Consider the following 25490-nt stretch of genomic DNA (forward strand, 5'->3'; position numbering starts at 1 on the left):
AGGATGTTTTCACATTCGTCTGCTGAAAGTAGAAAGTTTCTCTGTGCTCATTGAACATCAGATTTTCAGGGGCCTGCAGGATTGTGTGACCACAGATAGTTTGGAAGTCAAACCTGGTCCAGTATGCAACAGATACACATTACAGTATCGTTCTGAACAGACTATTTGCAATATACTTGGCATGTCTGAAGGGGATCATCTGCTTACCATGAGGATGAATTTAAGATAAGATGATTTTATATATTTCACTGCAGCATCAAGGCCAGTTAAATTCAACAGGGGAAAAAAACATTTATTATGCATGAAATAAAACAAAACAGGTTGATTAAAGATAACATTAACATATGTGTGCTTAGGAGAATGTAAGCAGGCTATAATAGTGGGCAATAAAGGAGCGTGAGCACAGTTGCTGGTGACAGATGTTACTACCAGCTGTCATGTCTCACTCAATCATGGAGGCCTAAATTAGCACATATGTCATAATGTAATAAAAATATAAAACTGTGGAACTATTATGGAAAATGTTACTGTAGGCAAAATATGATCACAGAGAAAATACAGGTGCAAATATCTGCATTTGTAGAAGCATGTGGAGTTCCATTGGACATCAGATTGAATGTATCAATGACTTTCTTGGCAAGTTCAAGCACTCAAACCTAGTGCTAGATGTTCAACCTCAATGCTTTAGTATAGTACAGTCTAGCAGTATAGAATACAAAACTGTCAAGTGAAAGCTGACACTGAAAGTCTGTTTAGAGTAGGGCTGCACAATATGATAATATTATTGAAATCACAATATGGCCAACTGCTGCAAGAAGCTGCAATTTTTTGATAAAGGCGAAATGTGAAACAAAACAGTATTATAAGTAAATAATATATAATATAATAAATAATAAGTACTATAGTGCTGCAGAGAGGCCCTGACCTACAAATATTGTTGGTTTGGTACAGACACCAACAAATGTCACATCATCAAGGTTTTAATAGTTTTTCAGTGACAATGAAAATTGTGAGGAAAAATTGTTATACCCCACTTATTATAATTAATTCATCTATAAAAACAATGGCAATATTATATGATGTATTTCTTTACCATTAGTGCAGCTCTACTTTAGTCATAATCCTCTTTAGTAGTTTCAGATTTTACAATTTTGCCAGTTTCATAGAGGTAATATATTTTACATTCATCTTTTGATAAGTTTGCCCTCTTTTGTTGAATGAAAAAAACATTTTACAGAAAAAACACAACAGTAACAAAGTGCAGAGACAAACACACGGGCAACAAGCAATACAGAAAGTTTCACACACTGATGTAATGACCAATGCTCAATGCTCTTGAGGTCCATGAGCATTAAACTTATCAGGGACACAGCCTTCCAGTTCACAGCTATCTCCTAAGCAGGAAGCACCTGTTCACGTTCCCTCTGACTATCTCTGACAAACATACACACACACACAAAGCGCTCCAAGTGCCAGGAAAGATTTCTAAACACTCCAAAGGTGACCTCCATTTTAGACCATCCACACTTTGTTCCACAGATAAAACTTTAGTTTCTCTCAAACACACACTCAACTTTGGTGTGTGCTGAAAGTGTGCAAATGCACAGCGAGGCACAGCGAGCCTAGCTATATATCTGACACTTGTCAGTTTATCTAAGCTCCACTGAACACACAGGTGTCAAACAAATCAGCCGCAAGAGTCATGAAGGATGTAATTTACAGTACAAGAACAACTGCGATGAAGCCAAATAAACTGCAACATGATCTCTAGACCATGACAAGTGCCTTAAAAAACAATATGTTTTTTTTCACATTTGTGCAATGAGTTTTGAAATGTTGTTGTTGAATCTAGTTTTGACAAGTAAGTCTGTTCAGACTTCACTGATGACTCAGACTTGTCAGCTGCCAACCCGAACCTGGGAATTGTTCAACTCCGACAGGCTGATATCTTTTCAGGCACAGGCTGGAAATAGTTTTAGGTTAAATGATTAATTTGGTGGGCTTGGTACACAGTTATCTCCCAGAATGCTAAAACATTACAGTTTGGTTGGGAACAGCGACTTTACCCATTTACTGATGGGGAACGATAAATTGGGACTTAAACCTAACCAAAGGAGTCATGGCCACAGCTCATACTTAACACAACAGAAAAAAAGAAACATTAAAACTGACTGTAAGTCCAGAGCAGAGTCCTAGCAGCTCTGTGAGGCTGTACTTGAGCGAAATGCACAGCTGCTCGACAACATGCTCACAATGACAATGCTAACATGCTGACGATTAGCAGGTCATTTTCACATGATTTACCATTATAGTTAAGCGTGTTAGCATGCTGACTGATTTTTGGTCATAAACAAAAGCATTTGGCAAAATTTGACCTGATGGTGGCGCTAGAGGAAAGATAAGGCATCATCACAATCCATAAAGTAGTCAGTGAGATATTTCAGTCTGGACCAAAGTGATGGGTGTACCATCTCTGGAATCAATCAAGAAATACAGTAACACTAAACCTAACTGCTGCTATATATACACTATACACAACAAAATAAGAAACTTGTATTGTCAAGATGTATCACACTTAATGGTATTTGATGTGATAAAAATAAGTCAATGTTAAGAATGTTCTCATGAATAAAACCAACCATTAAGTACTACTTGTAAAACTAAGTAAATATTTGAAGCAGAAATGACATCCTATTAACACAGTTCTGTACCAACTTCACTACTGAGTAACGTCTGCCTGTTTCACCTCTGACCACATCCAGCATCACTGATCAGGGTTTTTTCAGGGTTCACAAGTTAATTTAACACTTTTTTTAAGACCATGTGATCTATTGGCAGAAATGGAATGTATTCATAGGTGTGTTTTTATTAGCGTATAATCACCTAAAAAAGATTACTGTTGTGTTTTCACCTTAGAATGAGCTTTTTTTAACTATAGAGGGAGCAAGTTGCCTTCCATGGAGTCCACTCTGTTAAACTGCTACAGTAGCCCAGAATGGACAAAACAAACCTTGGCTCTAGAAAGGGCTTTTTCCGTGTTAGTTTTGTGGCCGCCACGGTTTCTCTTTAACGTTTGGAAGGGGAAGGTGAAACCAGAGAGTTACAATCTCAATCGGTCCTTTAAGATCACATAGAAGGCAACTGAATACTGGTTTCTGGCATGATATTATATCTGACTGGAGCTACAGCCTCTGAAATATTTGTAGTGCTATTAAAAACACTGACAAGCTCCTCTGTGGTGAAGCCCAGGAACAGGATGAATTTAGGGGGTGGGAGTAAACCAGTGTGGGGGTTTGGGATCAGGAGTGAGGAATGGAACCTGGAAAAGCACTGCCTTATATCTGATCATCATGATGAGACAGCAATTTCAACCAAATTCCCGTCTTCCAGAGAAACCGCAGGAGAGCACAGAGTGTATGTCCTGTGTAGTGGATGGGATGCTTGACATATTGGGCAAGATTCAAAAGATCTAAAAGTCAAAAGTAAACCAGGAGGATGAGGGGCAATAAACATGGATATTAAAATGACCAAGAATAAGGACTCTGTCTGTAACATAATGACTGAAAAAAAAAAAGACCTGAAAATTCCTGAATAAATTCCCGATTTGTTGATTAAAACACATAAAATGTTCAATTTATTCTTTAAAATACAACCAAGACTCTCAAAGGTGGAGAAGCAGCCGAGCGAGATTGGTAAACAACTAAAATCATTTCTGTGTATTACTGCAAGGCCAAACTCTCGGCCTGTTAAACTTCTGAAAAAAAAAAAAAAGTCTGGGTGGTCATGATTCATCGAGAGCGACACATTCATCAGGATTAATCCAAGACTTTGGTATGGTTAAAAAAAACAACTATATTTTTGTTAACGATAAAACCCTGACAGAAGATTTACCAGCAAGGGATCTTACAGTAAGTAAACCGAAAAGAGCTGATTCAACAGAGGGGGTGGAAGACGTGGCTTTAACAGTGATGAGAATATTTCTGTGCGGACTGAGCCGTACACCTTTACATCACTGCAGCAGAGAATCAGCAAAAACAAGATTTTACTGTTGTTGAATCCTCGATGCTCATACTTTCAAACAGGATGTGAAACCGAACAGTCCTGACTGTCACACACAGATCAAAGTGTCTTCAAAACTCTTCTTAAAAAGAGAGTTTGATCTAATATCAGATATTTGTGGGTTCCAGGGTGGAACCAACGGTCACAAACAGATGTCACTTTGGTTTCATTTTTGATGGTGGTTGTGAGGGGAGAAAATTCCCCACGGCGGTATCTACGTTCTTCATTCATGTTCCAATGAATATGCATTAACACGTTCTAGCAGAACAAACATACATTCACACACAGTTACAGGATGTAGGCTCGCAGCAATTCATGACAGAACCACCTGTCAAACCAAATATTTGCTTTCATTAATGCTGAAGTTCATTTATTTACCTCAATCAGCCTCTGCTCAGTGTGGAGAAACACACCACAGGCCTGTCAGTGTGCTAACTGAAGCCTCTTATACTAGTAAAGCGTACTAGTAATGTGTATTTGAGTATAAAATTCTATGATGATAACATTATAATTTATAATTTATTGTTGCCTTAATAAACATGACTAATACTTATGATTTAATTTTTTGTGCCATTGCCTATTTAAAACCGATGTCATCAGTGATCTAGTACTGTAGTTCTTCAGAATTAAAGTAGGTGGGTGGGTCAAAGATACTTAATGTCAGACCATAAGCCATGCCACCTCATTTACATAAAACTCCAGAATCCAAATGACAAATGGAGAAAAGTAAATGTAAAGGGAAAGAGAAAACAAAACCAAAAACCAGAACAAATAGTTGTCTTCCTTTCCATTTCCAAATTAAACTTCCCACTAAGGCTTCTCAATTCCCATCTCAGATTATTCCGTCTGAATTTACATATTTAATGTCATTTCTGGATCTCCAGTCATCATTTCAGTACCAAATCGAGTCCCATTTTTAGAAGCTACGCTAGCAGCTCTGTGAGGCTGTACTTAGGCACAGGCCCTCCTATGAGATGACAATGCCAGCAGGGGCCCCAAGTCAATTTAAATGTGTGACCCCTATCAGGCAAGGGAAGGAAAGCACTAACACTGTATTGTGAAGTATGGACCTTAAGCCAATTCATTTACAGCATATCACGTGGGAAATGACTAAGCTCAACAATAGTGAGTTTAAACTTATACATCACGCTGATATTTTATAGCTTTTATCACACACATCAGCTCATGCCGCTTGTTTCTAACACCATAAAAAGGTCAAAAGCTAAATGTGGGAAAAATATCTGTAGCCTATGTGGCAGGTAACTGTGTGTTAAAGAGATGACATGTTTCACCCCAATAAAAACACTAGTATGGGGACAAAGACAGTGAAAGTTTGTCAGTTTTGGTATAAGGAAATGTTAAATGCTTAAGTTTGCTTAAGTTTAACATTATGTACACTATCGACTATAATCAGGTCTTATGTTAAAAAGGCCAAATCAGATGAATCCTTGGGAAAATAACAGTGAAAAAAAAACTTACAAGTAATGTTAATTCCCTTGGTGCACTTCAGTACCTCAGTCGAATTACAGAGTACAAAAGTAAATTACACCCTGTGTTGACTTAAGCGGCAACATTGTGTGTTAAGGGGGAACCAGAGAATTGAACATGAGCGGATGCCGTTTCATCATAAAAACAAAAGCTGCCACAAAGAAAGGTGCTTATTAGCATGTGAGCTGCCAACTTGGAAGAAGCTGCTGCGTGTTTGTCCAGACTGTTCAGCGGCTCTCTGCCAGCATGCTGGGAGGGATGTGACAGCAGGCTGAGCAGCAGAAACCAGAACACATTTGTTCTTTCAAACACGCCTGAATGGTGCTACAAGTCATATCATAATAATAATATACCAGTCAGTATTTAATTGAGATGTTGGAAGTTGGTTATAATGGTGGTTCAATTTACAGTTTTGGTGCTTTTTAGGATACCTTGTTTGAATTGAGCCGTTTCTGGCTCCAGTCACTGAAATCTGTCCAATCAGAACAATCTGCAACTGAACAGAAAGGGCCCCCCTCAAGCAAGTTTACCTTATTTGACTCAGATGAGCTGCTGCTGTCAGTCAATCAGGCAATCAACGCTTTTCAATTAAAAAAAACGAAAGATAAATCAATTAAAGCTAAATTAATACTTTTACCGGGCTAAGAGTCCATAGACATGCTGGCAGCTCAGTGAGGCTGTGCTTCGGCACAGCGCCACTCTAAATGCTAATTCTAATAAGCCAGGAGATCGTGGATGAGCTTATTACAAATCATCATAAATGTACTGAATCTCATGGCAATCCATCCAACAGTTGTTGACATATTTCAGTCTGGACCAAAGAGGTGAACCAGCCAACCGACTGGCATTGCCATCCCTACACCGTGCCATGGCTCAAAACAGTCTGATCTCAACAATAAAGAGATAACGATAAAACAAAACAATGAATAGATACAAATGAGGAAAATCATGTTTTTTTTTGGTCATGGAAACTGAAATATATAGGACATGATATAAAATTAAACTTAAATGCACTAAAATCTGCCACCAAAACAAGATTTAAAGCTAAGCTCAGAGTTTCATAGAAAACAGATTCATGCTCAACTGTTAGGGTTGCAACACAGCCCTGTGGGTAGCCCAACTGCCATACAAAGCATCAAACCATAAAGTTAAAAACATACAAAACACAGTACATACTCTTCATTTCTGATCACTTTTCATAACATCTTTATTGAATTTGTGTCTCAGTTTTAAACATATTTACAGATACTTTAATTGTATTTTTTTTTGTTCAGTAAAAATACAAATACAGAACACTCAATTTTCAAAATCAACGTTGCTCCCAGCGACTCGATGGCCACCCAGGTTTCCCCTGGGCTTCCTCCTTATCAGAAATAGGTGGTGATGATGTCAGCCTGATGTCAGTGTGATGTCAAAGACTGGGGGATCGGGGCTGACAGCCAAGACTGTACTGCATCAATGGACTGTATGTGAGGATGATAGTGGATGGATGGATGATGGAGAGAAATGTATGGAGGGAGGGAAATGTGTTGAATGGGGGACTGGGCAGAGATATTTCCTGTATGTACACTGATCCATCCTGCAGAGGAGAGTTGAGAGGTTCCCCTAAACTTAAACTGATTAAAAATAAACTCAACATTGACGGGAAAGTTGGCCAGTAGTTTGGTCAAAGCCATTTCGCCTTCATAAACCCAACTAACATTTTGATATTTTTTTGATAACTGCTACCTACGCTGGTTTGTCAAATCAGGTCCTACATATGAAATCATCTGACAACCATTTCCAAACACGTTTCAAGTATAAGGCATATTTCATATACATTATTTTATGTTTAGTTTTTTTTAATTTCTTATTCTATTCTGTATAATTGTCACCCAATCCCATGAAGACCAAAACCAACAATGCGTTTCTCTGTACTTTCCGACTTTCCTCCCCTTCTCTGTGACTCTCATTCATTCATCCATTCATTACTAATGAAGACAATATGTAAAAACAGCTCATGTACATGAGCATGTAGTCTTATTTTCAAAAAGTAGTGTTTTTATCAAAAGTTACTTAAACAGTACATTCGTTGAGGACTATTTTCAGATGCGGATTAATACACATTTAGTGCTCTAGGGAGTATTTCTGGCAGCAGGAGGGTGTGAGTCAAAATAAAGTAGTGTGTGTTCATGGTAATGAAGGAACATCCCACCCAGAGCCACAGTGTGGTGTTCTTAATAGTAATAGGACAACAATGGCACAGGGAAAAAAGACATATCAGGCTTTGGACACACACAGACTTCTTGTTAATAGGATACATTCATTGTTAGTTTTGGTCTTTTCATGGGATTTGTTGCCAAGAAAAGAATATCTCCAGCCTCATCAGTTCAATCTTACCATTTACTATGTCTTTGTGTTAGGCTGCCAACATACTGTAATCAATTGAGAAGCATTTTGAGGCAAAGATCAAGAGCGAGATTGGGAACAACTAAAGCTTACAATTTCCATATAACTCCATTTTATCCTTGTTGCTGATTTCCTTTTTTTACAATCAGTGACTTTAATCATCACCTACAGGTAAAAACAGTTTCACATGTGTTGTGAAAGCAGTAGAGCTGTAGGCAAATTTTGCCTTCTACGTTATGGCTCTATTTAGAGACGAGCAGCTGACCTACTGCCCAACAGGGCCAATTTTAGTGAGGATGTGGGGATGTAGTGAGCTGTTAGAAAGTCAGCATTTTGATACGTTTTTAGACGTATGGATGGGCACTGAACAAAATGTTAAAGCCGCTTTCTGTTATTTTTGCCCATGTCGCCTGGTATCAAGTCAACTTTGTTCTTTATTCCATCACAATTTCCAATTTATGTGCGCGTCAGAGGACAGACAATGTTTGTGCAAACAAAAACAATAAGAAGGAATTTATATCGTCATGATGTGTTACAAAACACAAAGCAAAGAGCGTGAAAGAGCACAGTATTGGCCAAGGCGTCACAGTTGACAATAAGGCTTGAAAAAAATCAAAGTAGAAACAGACAGACACACACAACAAAGAAATCTTCTGGTTTAGGGCAATTCCTACTCTTCAGCTTCAACGCCTGCATTAAAAATCATCTTTAGTAGTGAAACCCTGCTCAGTTTCCTCTCTTTACCAAAACCAGTCAGTTGATACGCAGAGTCACATCAGAGGTTGATGTCACACAAACTGGCAGCCACAGCCTTATTTATTAGCTCACAAAATGTCTCACTTTCGCTCTCTCTAACACACACACATTTGCTGTAATGAGCCCACCATTAAGCCTGTTGTGTTTTTAAACACTAAGTGACGATAAGATAAAAAAAAACTCTACCACTACCACTATGGAGGGTGGATCAGAGAGATTTGAAAATAAAAAATTCAAAGCATTTGGTTAATGGATTGTAGTTCTTGACATTGGTGTTACAGCAACAGCAAAAAGTGGTTTAACTGATTTCATACTGAAAATCTCACTTCTAAAAAGGAAATTGTTGGTTTCATTCATGTATTATTTGCCTTCACTCAACATCCCGTCCTTCCCTCCGCTGCCATTTTGCCTCCCTGCTGGTTAAGATGTCTTTCACTTCAGCTACAATCATGACTCACAGAAAAGGTCATGGTTAAGTCCGTACAGAATCTAAAGGGGTCATGTGTCTGATGCTGCTGTCGTCCTTTAAATCTGCACTGACAGTTTTCCAGGTCTGGCTCTTGTACACCAGGGAAACACTTGCAGTATACTCCCATATTGGTGTTGAATGAAATGTGTTGACATTTAAATTCCACTTTTAAAGTGGAGTTTAAACTGACTCAGCAGCAATCTAAGTCAACAGGAATCAGATTACTTTTCTTCTCCAGCATCACTTAAGTTTGGGCAGTAAATCATTGTAGATTTTAGTATAAAAATATTGCCCAATGCCTTTTAGAGAGTCTCAGAATAATAAATGTGTAAATTCTTAAGTCAGTGTCCTGCATTCATTAAATCACCAGGGAGGACTGTTGTTTTGGTTGTTTGCTAACCTAATATATTTTGAACAGGCTGTATCTGTATCCATTACTTGAGCGAGTCGAGCAGTAAATCCTTCACGCTGCTTTGGATGGAACAGAGGCAGAACCATGCTGGTAACTGAGCAGACAGCGCAGTGTGTGGTGGCTTTGACTTATCTCAGCAGGGCTAAGGTCTTGATGGAGAACACCATACAGAGCCAGTCAAATATTCCTACTACCAAACTCTTACAGAGAGGAGAAACCCAGCAAAGGATGTGCATTTCAAACTGTAAAGATACCAGCCAAAAAATGTCCTCAGCTTCTTCACAGATATCAAGATTCTGATGTTTGATTGATGATATGATGTCAGCATTTAGCAGTTGGACAACATGATGAATGGGGTCAGATCACTCTGTACACTAGCTGGTCATGATTGTTCAATGAAATAATTAAAGCTGCAGTAGGTAAAACTATGAAACTTTCACTATATCCTGACAGTAGTACACTTTCTTCTGGCTCCTCCTAGTGCTCCTAATTGTTGTCGCAAGAATCCACCGGGCTTGAACAAAAACAACCAATCAGATGTGAAATAGATGGATATTGTTGAGTCTCGTTCCCAGGGTGTCAATACATTCTGGGACCCTGGGAATGAGAGTCAATGATCAGCTATCTTCGAGCTTAAAAAACGTCTTTATATCTTTCTCGGCTCTGATTGGTTGTTTTTGTCCAGGCCCAGTAGACTCTTGCTCTATATCAGCGCTATAATAAGCCAGAGGAACTTCATTTTTCCACAGATTATCTGTCTCATACACTACTGAATTGAACATTTCAGCATTAATGAAGTTAATGAATAATGAAATTTGTTTTTATCAAAGTCACCTACTGCAGCTTTAACACAAAGAGGAGTTTGCAACAATGTACTGAAAGTGTGGAAACAACATTTACACACTTTCAATCAAAATAGTTTTGTAATTCCCAAACAGTTTTAACATTTATCCAAAAGTTAACCCTAACCCTGAGACTAAAGGCCTCAGAGACTTTTTTATGGACAGGAGAGGTAGAGGTTAAAAGGGAGGAGAGAAGGTATAAAGTAGGATATAAGAGAGGGATGGTGGTAAAGAAAAATCACAGAGAATTTTAACACAATGATGAGTTCATGTTAAGTGGTCCAACTGGTGATATGGGGTGATATTGAACAGAGAAAATGTGTCAAGGGGGCTCAGCAGGGAAAGTCTTCATTTATTCAGCTCTTTCAGTGCTACACCTCTACTTTCCTCTTCTTTATAGTCATCCCTTACAAAGTGCACAAATAAATGATTTACAGCAGAGGTAACCACCACACACACACACACACACACACACACACACACTCATACATTAGCATGGTTGGGTTCTAGCTTCATCGCACAATGTATGACCTGAAAATGATTTGCAGTGATTTATGAAAAGGCGAGAAATAAGAAGAGATAAGAGAAGGGTTGATAAGCTGGGGGGAAATATGCGATGGTGTGATCAGAAAAAGGTGGAGGAGAGAAATAAAAAAAAAAAAGCAGCATCCAAGCAAGTAGCAGCAGAATGTTTTTGGGGAAAAAGTTGTGGCCCGGTAACGTCTCTAACTGGAAGGAGGAACTGGAAAGATGCCGAGGTGGGGAGTTGTGAAGATGGGTGACCTGCTGCTGTCCCTGTGTAATTACTGTTCCACTTACAATGGTCCACTTTTCTGAAAAAAGGAGGGTTAGGGGAGGAGATGGGGACTGTTGCCACAGCCCGCCCTCGCACTGATGATGTGACGAGCTGCTAACAGTTCCAGGTCAAAGTTCGGTCTGATGAAGATTAAACAGGAAGAGGGGGGAGGGGGGAGGGTCAGGGAGAAGCGGAGGGCTTTGATTCAACCCTGTGTCCCCATTAACGATTTGTCCAAACAAAAAATTAAAAAAAAAACAACCACAACTCATCAACAGACCCTGTAAAGTCCTCAAGTCTGTCTGCCTGGAAAAATGACACTTCCATCAGTGCAGTGTCAAACTGACTGTGTGATGCTTCACAAAACCCCATTTGCACTCTCAGTGCCTCAGCTAGAGTCTGTATTGGAGGAAAGTTTGGTCAAATCTCAAATAAACACTAAAAATAATAACAAAACAAAAAAAAAAGAAACAAAAAACCTAATCAAGCCTCCGGTTTTGGAGCTTCGGTCCTTCAGAGAAAAGAGTCAATTCAAGCCAGTCGCGAGGCTGAGCAGCAAACCCACCGTCTTTCTGATTTAAGCAGAGAAGACAGAGAGATTGACAGAGAGAGTCAAAGAGTGAAACACAGAAGAAGAGAGGGGAGACTTAACAGCCAAGTCCTCTCCGCGCTGCAGTGGTCTGTCTCTCCATCTTCTCTGGTTGATGTCTGCAGTCCAAAAGCAGTTGAGAGTCTGTAGAGCTGAATGAAAGTTTGTCCAGTGTTGGTGGGTGGGTTTTTGGGAGGGCAGGCAGACAGGTGGCGCCCCCTGGTGCTGCGGTGGTGGAGGAGGAGGGCCTGTCTGTCTACCGCTGAGCTGGCTCGCTGCCAGGCAGGGTGATGTTGCCCAGGTGGAGGACAGGTAGTGGGTGAGCCTCCGTGTTGAAGACCCAACTCTCAAACGGCATCAGGTCGTCGCTGGAGAACAACAAGTACAGATACCTAAAGGGGGTGGTGGGGTGGGGTGGTAGGCGGGAGGGATGTGTGTGGGGTGGGGATGTTGGTTGATGGAGGGAGGAAAAAGGGGGTGAAGATGAGAGGGATTGGGTAAAGGAAGGTGAAGAAAAAATAAGTGAAAAACATCACTGGCACGTACCGCACAGTGTCAGCTTAAAGGTGCAGCTAAATAAATATCAACAATGAATGTTGCCTTGCCACCATCTCCTAGGAATTTTAGCAATTGCTGTTTATTGCTTCTCTAGTGTTTGTTGACCTACATTTTTATCTTTATTTCCTGGTTTAGATTCTGTATTTGAAGCAGTTTGGCTGTCGGCTCCAAACAACAGTGTTTCTGCAGATTAAATTTAAGACTTTTTAACCTTTTTAAGAATATTATGAATGCAATTTATGACCCATTTCACTTTCAGGATATGAAGGAAAATTGGTATTAGTTCCATGTTGGTTTTGTTTAGCAGTTGTTACAACATGATCAATACAAACTTCTCCCAAATATACATTTAAAAGACTGAAAATGCAACCTCATACATGTATAGTTTACCTTATTAATACAATCAATTTTTAAGACCTGTCTAAATTATTTTTAAGACACCTTAAGGCCTAAAAATCTAATTATTGGATTTTAGACTTTTTATTACCCCACAGACACCCCTGAAATAGGGATCAGAGCTCCACTTGGCTGTCTCCTTCGGTGTGTTATTTCCAGTCATTAGTCTAAACAGAGTTGACAGGAGCTGACTTCCTAACTTCAGTGAAGTATCGGACAGTTATTAAAGATTTCGCCATAAATCATATTCCAAAGACAGAAAAAGGGCTGCGAATTTCAGCCTGTATATGAAACTACTTGCTTTGGTAAACAGTTTAGTGGCTCTATTTTCTGGTCGTTAAGGACTCATGTTGGTCACTGTTACCTGTACACTGTGTGTTGCCTTAGCAACCTGCCTACCAGGGCATTGATGTTTCCACAGTCGTTTTGATTTCATTTGCACCTAATCGTAATCCGTGAGAAAAGTTATTTGATGTTTTCTGTAACTATAAATGCTTTTCACAGTATATCACATACTTATACCGTACATATAGAAGAAATGTGATTCTTCATTTACTATACCTTTCAATTTCCCCAGCATCTACCTGTTTGTATTTTTGTACAGACTCGAGTGTATGAAATATTATTAACACATTCACTTGGTTTGGAATTCTTTATACAATCTAATAACATTAAAATAAAGCTGAGAAACACACACGCTGCTGTAATTAAGCTTCACATTTTAAAAATAATCATCTAACACACAATCCACAAAACCCAAGGTTTTGGATGCTACATCTTTGTGCAGATCGGTGTGACTGGCAGCCAATCAGCAGCCTGTTTAACATAGAGTGCTGTAATGCTTTGATGTGATTGGCTCGCAGCCAGCAGGGACAAAGACTGAGAACAGACAGACACCAAAGGCTGCACCAACCGAGGCATTCAAATGTCATCGTCTCAGAAAGTTACCAGCCAGTGTGGTGGGTGACCTTTAACGAATTCTGCATCAAAGACTAATTTTACTGGTATCTGATGATTTGTGGATGTTCATTGCAGACACATTTAAGTTACAAACTTAGGGCTGATAAGTAGCTTCCTGCTAACACAAGGGCTCACAGAGCAGGCAATAAAGCCCAGTTTGCTCTGTTTTCTTCATCTTTGACCTGTCACACTGTTTGATAGACACTAACAACTGCGCACCATGAATTGTATCTGGCCACTTTACATGTACAGTATTGCCAGGAGGGGATAACATTTAAAAAACTACCAGCAGGGGGAATCAGAGAGCCACATTAGGCTTCACTTAACCCTCTGGGTCAAAGTCTGCATTCAGACTCCCTTCATCCATCACTGGTGATGATGTACCAGAGACATCAGAGCTGCCTTTTACATTACATTGGCCTTTAAAATACTTTGTGGCAAAAAACAGAAATGCAAAGAAATAACAACAGATGCCAGTGTGTTACTTATTATGACCCCTAGAAGAGTACAGTTGACACGCAACACTTAAAGGAAAGTAAGGGTTCTGTGGTCAGGTAATGTAATAGCCACAATAAAAACGTAAAAAAACAGAAGCTTGTGCCGTGTGCAGCATGAAATCAGATTGCAGTTACTCATGTCGTGATGGAAAAAGGCCAATTATTGACTGACTTCTTTGTTAAAACAATTTAAATGTATTTGTGCTGTAAACAGATACACTGACCGCGCTTCGGTGGTATTTCTGACAAAAGCAGCTGCTCAACAAGTGTTTGCTGTGGTATTAATCACGGTATTTAAACCCAAGTAGGTGTTGAAGGTCTGTAACTGACTATGCTATTGCCTTTAGGTTTGCAAAAGATTTTTCTGCTCATTTATTCTGAAAAAAAATCGACAAATTACCATTAAGTGTTGCAATCACTTTTCACTGACAAGTCCTTTCAACCAGGCAACCCACCACCCACCCACCAAAACATTGTATTAATCATGAAAGTATTTAATTAAATCAACACACGTACTGATGACTGCTAGATCGAGCCAGTAAATCAATGTATTAGTGGCTTACTTGAGCGTCTCAGCCAGGAAGAAGCTCTGCTGCACGTCATCGTAGGTTGGGTTGGAGGAGTAGACGTCCTTCACCCCCGAGAAACCTCCACTCACCCTGCAGTACTTATCAATGGCCTGGAGGAGACAAGGGGAGAGGGAAGGAAATTAATGGGTGAGGGAAGAGAAGGTAGAGAGAGGAATAAGAGGCGGAGGAGTTAAGGAGACAGAAAAAAGATGAACAGAAAGGAAAATAAAATAAAGACAAACAGTGCAAGTGGTGGGGTAGAAAGGAAAAAGGAAGGTAGAGGTAAGGTAGGAAGATGGAAATAATAAGGTAAAAGAATGACAGAAACAAGGAGAGGCAAAAGAAAAAGGGCAAAGAGAAAAGGTGGGGGATGGAGAGCACGATTTTAATAAGCTTTCAAAAGCATGCTATAATTAATTTCTTTGCTTGTGACAGATTAGAGCGAGTCCTGGGGAGACACATACAGGAAACAGCAGCTGTAGAAAATGGGAGGAAAAGAAGATTAGCACAAATGCCTCGCCCTACCTCGCCTGCATTTACATTTTATTCTCTAAAATGTTCTTTTCGTCCCTCATCAACGCGAAGCAGCTTCATAATGAGGGAACACACATTTCTTTCATGTAATGCTGTATATGAGGGAGCTTCTGCGTTAGGTAAAAGTTTTGCTTTATGCGAGGCAGAGCCTGTGGCAGTCTCTCAGGGGTCGTTTTACAATCTCCTAATCAGGCTGCCTTTGCACCTTCGTCTGCAGATTTCTAAAGAATGGCAAAATAAGAGCTGATTGGAAACGGTGAGATGTTTCTTTCTAAACATGCCTTTTGTTCTCCATTTTTAGTGTTTCTTTTTACTGTCGGTCTGTGATTAAGGAAATAACAGCTTTTGAACTTGTAATCTGTGCGTGCATGGATTTTAAGCTACACTCTACACTAGACATTCTCTTGAAATCGCACTAAAAGACGCAGTGTCCAGTCTTTTAAAGACAGATTTAAGGCACTTTTGTAGGTGGCTTGACTTGTGATGGAATCCTCCCCCCCGGTCCATTCACTTTGGATTTCTAGGGTTTATCTCCAATCCTCCAAACACAACAGATGTGATTTCAGTGTTTCAACAACAACTACAAAAACAACAAAGATGGATGACAGCCAGTCAGGTAACAGCAGAGCCTGGACCACTTTAGAGGTATGATGCATTTTCCTTGCTGCAACTCACAAACACCTCCAGAGTAAACGACAATAAACAATAGCAAGTTGTTAATGGCTTGTTGCATCCAGTGTTGTTGGTCAGAAGAAACTCTGTCACCTCTGTTACTATCACAACAAATGCTGCGGTGAAAGCAAATAAACAAAAACCTAATTTAACTATCTCTGATGAATGATACATTTCAATGATTTATTTGACTTTCTTGCTGATTTCCATTCCAATATCAAAAATACCACCGTGGATAAAAACAAGGTTTACACGTTAAGAAATAATTTAACTGCTGTCCTGCTGATGATTTTTATTTCTGAGGATCTGGCAGCCAGCTACTTTACGGTTGCTAATATCATAACCAGTTAATCCAGATTATGAAACAGATCACACTATATTAAAGAGTGGCAAATCAGTGGGCCAAAAAAAAAGGGTGTATCCTCTATTTACTACAACTAAACATGTCTAATTTGTGAGCTCTCCCCTTCTACACACACAAGGTTGGCAATACCTCATTCGTCCAGTTGCTGATAGTGACAGTACGCCATTACCTGTGTGCTCTATTGATTTACAATGAGGACTTGTTACAGTGAAATTGGTGCCTGCATAAATATTCTAGCTGCATTACACTCCTGCTCATACCTTATCGACTTTCACTATTAACGCATGTAATTGAAAGCATTATCTCTGTCCTTGTCTTTCAGTCTCTCGCTCACTCTCTCTCTCACCCACACCCACACACACACACCCGTCTTCTCCCTCCATCCTGTCCTCGAGTGACCATTTTGCTGTCAGCAGATTTCCGTCGCAAGGAGTTTGGGCCGTAATTCCTGTTATTAATGGGCTGCTACGGCCCAACACGCATTTGCCCTTCTGGATCCACACTGCGGTGTCCCGCAACGGCCTGTGTAGTGTAGACACACACCAATATCAAGCTTATATATATCTTTAAGTATATCTTTCATTATGTCTGGATACTAAAACAAAACAAGTCATTTAAACATGAGTCACATTTGCGTTTAAACAAATGCTCAGCAGTCTGGAAACTTCAAATCTTCTTACTGGCTTACATTATACCCAGTACACACACACACAACACACACACAACACAACACAACACCAACCACGACCATCTGTGCTAAATAAATGATCTGATAAAAAATCTACCTGTAGGAGGAGTAGGAGGAGCAGTGTGTCTACAGCTACTAAGTGAGGACACATTTCACATTACAGCAGCTGGGCTTCACCTTCTCACAACAACAACGCAGACGAGAACACAGACACGATCTATGTGGCGCGCACACACCACGGACTTTGGGAGGATAAAAGGTGGGCCAGTAGTCTGCTGCTGGAAAAAAAAAAACAAAAAAAAAAAAAAAATGGTAGGAGTTGTGTGTGGCTTGATTCCGTGTATGAGAGCGAGAGTCAGGTATGAGGGCCCCCACATTAGATGGGCGCGCGCGCCTACGCTTGTCAGGGAAGGTTTATAGTCATCCAGAGGACCCAGGACAATGGCGGTATCTCGCAAGTCTGTCACAGGGCATTATACATCTGTAGGTGGCATAGGCGCTGTCCATACGCTGGGAGGATAAAGGGACCATAGAAGGGGAAGATGAGATACTTGCATTGTTTGGGGCACAAGAGTGGTTGAGTTTCTTTGTTGAATCTCTCAGGAGCAAGTCCATCCGTCACTGTGTTCGTCTCTCATAGTGAGAGAAACGTTATACTTGTACCGTGGTGCAGAACTACAACCGGGTATAGGAAAAAATGCTCAAGGAGAAAGTATTGAAGAATATAAATGGAAGTACTCACATGGACGCTATTGTGATAGACAAAAAAGTACGGACACTTTAAGAGCATGATGACTTCGCAGGTGTCAGTCACTTATCAGCTGCTCTAGGTGGATACTGTATCCATCGTTAGAGCTACAGCAGTTTACTGTGATCTGGGATAGTACCAATCATACTTAGTAAGCTTGGAAATACTGGTATGGTACCGTAAATATGTAATGGTGCCTAAATGACGTTCCTACTTTGTTGATAATAACCTCAGTGATAAACGCTCGTCACGTATCTTTTGATCACAGCTAGAGTGATATATTGCGTAAATAATTTATACATATACATTGATGCATTGTTCTTGTAGTACTTGTTGAAGCACTGTACTGATGCTGTTGGGTACTATTGTACTGGGTACTGTTTGTTATAACATGCCCAGGGACTATAGATGAAAAGTAGCTTATTCAATAACACTGGTACATTTACATTGAAGTGTAAACTGCTGGTATATAGAATAAAATAAAATAAAATAAAGTAAAATGTAGTATGGAATTGGGATAGTATGCATATCCATAACAGACTGTGAATTGGAGAGAAATTCAGTTCATAAGAACCAGGGATTCAGAGCCTTTGGGGTTACTGATTCCTGAAAAATGATGTTTGATCCAGACAACATACACTGGTTTCCTGAGTGTCAATGCATGGGCATAGTATTTACTATATGTTGGACTTTATAAAGGACAACCAAAATAATTATGGTATAAAATGTGTAATTATGAAAAGAAAGTAACTTAATGTTTAAGAGGAAGTCAGTACCAGAATCAGCTAAAGCTAGCACATTTATGTACTGCAAAAACAAGTGAATTTCTTTTTAAATTGATTTTTCTTTTAACAAAAAGAATATTATAAAATACAAAAAACAGTTGTCATCAACAGTGCATCAACCTACATCTGCAGGAAATAAAGGTGGCTTTTCCATTCAAATGTATTTTCTCTGATTCCCAAATACTATAACAACAATATTAAATGGAAACCCAGTGAGACAGTACGTCAGACAACACCTTTTTCTTTCATTTCAAATGCTATCTCAAAAACTTTGCTTTAGCTTAGTAACTTTTGAATATCAATGTGACAAACAGACATGAAACTATAGATCAGCTAAATTAAATAGGATCAGCACAAAGTATAGGTTCTGTAATCTGGATTAGTATGCATATATATACACAATATTAAATAATGCAACAGAGGCAAAGATGAGCCCTTCAGCACCAGCTCTCTTTAGTGTCACTCAAACTGGGTGCAATCACACAGCATAAACACACTTGCCAATGTATTTGCTTGGCACATGGGCGCGAATGCACTTACTCCCACTCAGAAAAACAAAGAGAAGTAGTTTCACTGCTCACAAGTGGAGGAAAAAGGTGACAAGAAGATTGGCAGGAGAGAGGGAAAAAGGAGAGTATGAAAAGTGTCAGAGAGAGAGAGAGGGGAAAAAAAAGGATGATGAGCAGGCCGGCTGAGATTTAGACAGAGAAGAAACATCGACTGCAGTGGAGAAGACGAGCTCTTTAATCCTCTGTCAGAAGGAGTGGAGCAGGGGAGTGAAAAGGATAGAGAAGGCTTTCATTTCTGTTCTACTTTCATAAAGCTTTTCATATCAAAACACAAAAGGAGGAATAAATAACTAATAACACCTGAAAGAGTCACTGACATTCCCACATCCACCTACAAGTACATGTTTCCAACACATGGAAACACACAGACACGTAGCACAAGTGATTCTATACATTGCATGTGATTGTTACAGAAAGAAGTCTATATGTGCGATATGTACTGTAAGGTCATCAACCTTCATTTTGCTGTCTGGAGCTGGTTGAGACCACTACTCGAGGCTTAAAACAACTTCCTGCCACAAGTTGTCATAGGCACAGGGGAAATGGCATGACAACAGCTCTTTATTTTGCTATGACATGCTTTTAGCAGAGAGACAAATGACGACTAATTATGCAGAGTGTGACCTTCTCAAACCTTACCTCATCTAGTGACTCAAAAGTCGATTTCAAATCAGTTTCAGCTGCAACAAAACACGCTCACTGTTTAAATACTTTCACTTTCCAATGGACACAAAGCAGATAAAATAATATTTTAAAAACATATTCAGGAGTTTTGACATTTACTGATCTCAAACCATAACATCCAAATCAAATAAAGAGACCCTGTTTAAAAGTTGAATGGTACAAGGCGAATGGTTTTTATGGTCTTCATCTACAACTAGAAATATTAAAGGGGAGGGTTGCAGAGTATTAACCTGCCATTCATCTCTGGCATAACTTTTAATGCATCAGCTCATGCCACGAAGCAAACTGAGTGTTCTCATATTTCTAAGTGCCTCCAAGACCAGTGCCAAATTTACCCAAAGCTGAACCCCATTTATCATCACAAATGTGCTCTCTGCTTTGGACCTCACTGGTCCTTTAAAAACTAGATTTCACTCTGGTACATCTACTAGTAGAATCTATTTGTTATTTTTTATTTTTTATTGGTTATTTTAGAAAGAGACGTTTTTATCTATGGAGGGAGTGGGTTTGAGGCTGCCATTTTTCTACAGCAGCCCAGAATGGACAAACCAAACATTGGCTCTAGACAGCTTTAACAGTTTTCATGAGTTTTGCTGGCCCACCAAATTTTCTTCTACATGCTTAGGAAGGCATGCAGTATTCAGTTGGTTGCAATTCTGCAACTTCAACTGCTATCCTACACACTGGTCCTTTTACAACATGGTTAAAGAAGTAAAAAATCACATAGTAAAGGCTATATTTAAATGTATTACCTAAGTCATGCTTTAGTAGTTTCAGAGTTTATACATATTATTTACCTGCGCTGCCTCCCAGCCCCACTGCCGATATTTGGGATCGTGGGTGAACCTCCACATGTACCAGTAGGTCTCGATGACCTCCGGCCGCAGGATGTAGTACTTCTCATTCTGCCGTACGGCCACCGCCTCAAGGCCGCTGTCGAACTTGAAGGCCTCCGGGCCGAGCTTCAACACTTGAGGTGAGAAGAGAAAGGTGGAGGTGGAGAAAAGTAAATAAATAAAAGGGAGGCAACAACAAAAACAAGAGGGATAGAGGGAGAGAAGAAAAATGAAAGGGATTGGAGAGACAAAGGAAGGTAAAAGCAAGAGAATGATTAAGAGAGGAAAACAGAAAAGTGAAAATAAATATTATCTTTTGTTTCTTGTTTGTCTTTATGGTTCATTTGATGGTGATTGCAGGTCAGAGCTGATATGAATTAGTCCTCTGCGTCTGTGTGTGTGTGTGTGATAAAGCAATAAATAGCCTCCGACACCATTGATTTTACAGGGTTTTCATCTTAAGTGTTTTTTTGTCAATTAAGTGTGATAAGCATTAAGAATCTAACTGTGGAAAATTACTGAGAAGCTGAAGAGGCGGTGACATGACTGTCTGAAAGGATTAAAACACACACACACACACAAAATGGTTGCCGTAAATGACTGCTCATTAAAAACTAACAGGCCAACTTTAGACAGCCTGACCGTTTCTATCAAACTTGCTGCCCTCCCTCTCCCTCTCTCTCCATCTTCATTTGTTGCCACGGCAACCTCTTCTCTTTCTCAGAGCAACCTCACGACTTCTGACTACACTTATACACATGCACGCACAAGCACACAGACTTATACATACAATCATGATGCAAGATCACACACTGGTGTTCCTTTGCTGACAACTATTGATCCTCTCTGGAAAACATTCCAAGCAGGTATTTTGAAAGGTCTCCTTTGAATTGTGATGATACATTTACGCTTCCAGCAAATGAAAATGTAATACCTGCTGAAAAACGTGACCACTTATGTACCAGTCTCGAAAAAATACAGCCATTCCCAAGATTGATACAATGAAGTTATTGTCCTTTAGGTAATTAAGTGTTTTCGTCAGTGTGATCCTTTTCCCTTTTTCCTGATCCTCTGTTTGTTTCTTTTTTTAAACAAAATGAGTCAAATAAAAATGAAAGTCTGGTTCGATTAGCTTATTTTGAGACATGACAGCAATGATGAGTGGCTATCATGGCTTAAATGTATTAAACACTCATTGTAATCAAATGTAAAATAATATAAACCAATTACTTTACAGATGTGGCATAATGCCAGTTCTAGTCATACTATCAGTACACATGTGTTTGTGTATGCAGTCCCCCCTCGCCCTCCTCACCCGTCCTGTCGTAGGACTCGTGGCAGGTGTGTGCAATCTCAGCTCCCAGCTGCAAGTAGTGTCCGGCCTTGTCGTCGGGTGAGCCGTCAGCGCCCAAAGCAAACATGCCGCCGGCAAAGCAGGCCAGGTGGCCCATCTTCCTCTCCAGGTGGCCATTCTTCCACTCACCAATGAATGTCAGACCGCCGTTGGATTTGCGTATCAGGTGGCGCTCGATGGCCTGAGAAAGGGAGTGTGTGTGTGTGTGTGTATTTGTATACAGGTAGTGATTGAAATGGTGATGATGTGATTGGGTGGAAATGTGGACATTTGAGGGTATATGGTCAGAAGTGAAGTGTAAATGTGTGAGTGTGTATAAAGGGGATTAAGTTGTGTGAATGTGGCATTGGCATTGAGTGTGTATGAGGGTGGGGAGGGTCAAACAGGAGAAAACAGAACAGGGTGGTGAGTGCACAATTTACAATCCAGCCACATCCCACCTCCTTCACTCTGTAGCATCTGTTCGGCTCACTCTCTGACACTCTTAATGACTGACAGACAACTTCATCAGCCATAGACCACTAACACCTGCTTCCTGCTAACTCCAAAGAAGAAGAAGTAGAAGAAGAAGAAAACGTCTATTTTTGTAAAGATGGGCAGAGAGTGTGGTTATTGTTTTCAAAATCATTGCTGGTTATTAAGAAAGGATAACAATTACAGTTAGATGGTACTTGCTTACTTGAGTCTGGTTTTATGTATTTATCTATTTTTGTCCTTTTGTGTCCCCAAAGATTGCAGCCCGTTTCGCAAATATTTACACATCTACTCTGTGAATAAGGGTTTATTTTCACTTAAACCAGACCAGTATGGTCATGGTGGAGAAGTACTGTGGCGAGGACTTAACTTGTGGATTTTTGTTAAGTTTGTTTCGTATGGGATTAGGTCTGAGGATTCGCTGGGTCCGGAAGTGCAACAATTAATCTTTACATATTTGTATAGATTCTTCAGATTATGCACACTGACAGTTAGCAGCTGGTATGTCTGCACTTTACCTCGATGGCGTCGTCATAGGTCTTGCGGGCTTCTGTATCTGTCTTGTCTGACATGAGCCATGCCTTCAGCAGATACTCGTAAAAACTGTCCCCAAGTCCTCCAACTGAGGTGTGATCTGTAGAGAGGGAGGCAAAAAGAAGAGTTAAACAGAGTGGAGTGGAGGGACACGAAGTGGACAGAGTGTGACAGACAAAGAGGAAGAGGAAGAGGAAAAACAGAGACATGGACAATTGAGAAATCTAGAAAGAACGTCCTTGGCAGAGCGCAACATATGGCATCAAAAGCATCTATCGAGGCCCTGGGTGGCTTTTCTTCTCTACGCCCACAATAAATTGGCAGCACGTTTCCTCTCATTTCCCGTTTGTTTACCCTTTCCCTGATGTGCTCACATTTCAACGTCCCCAATCGCCCTCATGAAAGTTTACACAGCTTTCATGGCTGTCCTAATTTGCTGGACACCACGTAGAGAGGATGGGTATGCGGCCAGCATTCACTCTGATCAGACTAAGAAAATAACTTATTTTCTCTAGAGGGAGTTTTGAGCCTACTTTATCTAATTATTATTGGCACTTTGGTCTATTTCAGGTGCAATTTCACTGGCCTATAAAACATTATTTACTATAATAGCAAATAAAAAACATTTGAGCAAGATTTGAGAGAGTATTACTGTAACAGCAGTACCCAAATCATAAGATAATGTAAATTGAATTTTCTGATTATTGAAATGTTCTATTTTATAATGGTATCTTCTTTTAAATGGTAAATGGACTGTACTTATATAGCGGCCTTTTAGTCTTTCAACCACTCAATGCGCTGTACACTACATGCCACACTCACCCCATTCACACACATTCATACATTGATGGCAGTGGCTGGCATTCAAGGTGCAGACTGCTCACCAGAATGGAAACTAATCATTTATGCACACTCATACACCAGCATCGGGAGCAATTTGGGGATTCAGTGTCTTGCTCAAGGACACTTCGACATGCAGTGAGAGGAGCGGGGGATCGAACCGCAAAACTTTTTGGTTATTATAACTTTTTACAGCTTCAGCAGATACACAGGGTTACTTTGAACTGAACAAATTTAGTAGATATATGGCAAAATACCAAATTTCAGGAATCAAATTTCTCCTCTTATGATCTTGAAAGTGTAGTTGGGGAAGCAATCTTGGATGAAAATATGTGTACTTAGCTCTGACTTCATTGGGTGAAGCCGGAATATTCCTCATCCTCTACGTATAACTACCTCCTCAGCTCTACGTAATCATATTCGGTATCTGAGCAGATTGCTTTGTGTCTCATCTGAAGGGATTCTTTTCTGTATGTGATTAACATGCCCGTAGGTAAATGGAGGGATACGCAAAGACGGGGAACGAGAAAGATGAAGAAGCCATGAATTATTCATATTTTGTCACAGAGAGCTCACAAACAACCTTGAAACCATTACTGAGGCCTGAGTGTGATGGTGTGTGTTCATGTCTGTGAATGTACATATGGGTGACTAAGTTTGTATATTTACACAGATAAAGTAGCTGAGCGCTAGTGTGTATGAAACTCATTTAAATAAGCACGTTGAGTTGATTGGTACAGATTTACACAATTTGGGAACAAAATTAATTAATAAACCAGTTGAAATCCTTTTGAAACTGTTATTCTAATGTTATGTAAATAAGTCAATTTGGTAGAATAAAATCATTTACCGTTGGTGAGCCAACCAAAGAGACCCTAGATCAATTATATGCAAGTCTAGTATCTGCACTGGCATTTTTGCTGCAATAGATGTTGTACTTTGCACATGTTTTATGATATCCCTAACAACAGTAGCAGGTGTTCACACAGCATCAGCTGCACTAAAACACTTACAATGACCCAGACTTCCTCTGGGGTGTTCTGGCTTTTATTTGGCAGTTAATGATGCGTGTGTACAAATGAAATGTTTTCTTCAACATAGCATAGACGATGTTATTTAAAAAAATAACCACCAGACCTAGATACATTTTGTATTCATCTGGAGTACTTCCGCTCTGCCAGCCTCTGGCAGGTCACCAGCCCTCTTCTGGTGGCTCTGTTCCACCTCAAATTATCGTACTTGGTTGGGGAAGTGCTGAAAGTGTCATGAGGGTATTTTTGAATCTGGTAGTTTTCATATCATGATTGTAACAACACTGTACCTTGGCCACCTTGGCAGACAGAGAACATGTTTGTGAAGCTCCTATAAGTTTCTAATCTGAGTCTAGAGTGTCTGGGTTCACCTTTAGGTTAATGGTGAGCAGCTCAGAAACCCCAAACACATCAGTGTAGAACCACTGATACTTTGCTTAGGTTCAGAAATCTAAACAGGATGCCTCTCTGACCCTTCCATGCAGAGGTTTTCTGGGCATGTCCAAGTAGGAGGAGACCCAAGGGCTGACCCAGAAAAGCTGGATAGATTTCATATTGCATTCTTCGTCTTTTTCATGATCGTCATCGGTCACTACTA

General features: G+C 39.9%; 1 protein-coding gene across 1 annotated transcript in view; it reads right to left on the bottom strand.

Annotated features, from left to right (window-relative positions):
• Nucleotides 1-6738: 6738 nt before the first annotated feature.
• man1a2 (mannosidase, alpha, class 1A, member 2) overlaps nucleotides 6739-25490 on the bottom strand; it is a 114459-nt gene continuing 95707 nt past the window's right edge. Inside the window, exons 9-13 of the mRNA XM_035676643.1 lie at nucleotides 23006-23121; nucleotides 21975-22194; nucleotides 20621-20793; nucleotides 14774-14889; nucleotides 6739-12191 (exon numbers count right to left, since the gene is read on the bottom strand). Coding sequence (XP_035532536.1) covers nucleotides 12056-12191; nucleotides 14774-14889; nucleotides 20621-20793; nucleotides 21975-22194; nucleotides 23006-23121 — 761 coding nt within the window. The 3' untranslated portion in view covers nucleotides 6739-12055. The remainder of the gene's footprint in view (nucleotides 12192-14773; nucleotides 14890-20620; nucleotides 20794-21974; nucleotides 22195-23005; nucleotides 23122-25490) is intronic.

Source organism: Morone saxatilis, unplaced genomic scaffold (genome assembly GCF_004916995.1).
Source record: "Morone saxatilis isolate NCDOM2014 unplaced genomic scaffold, NCSU_SB_2.0 Contig5, whole genome shotgun sequence".
Taxonomy (NCBI): Eukaryota; Metazoa; Chordata; class Actinopteri; family Moronidae; genus Morone; species Morone saxatilis.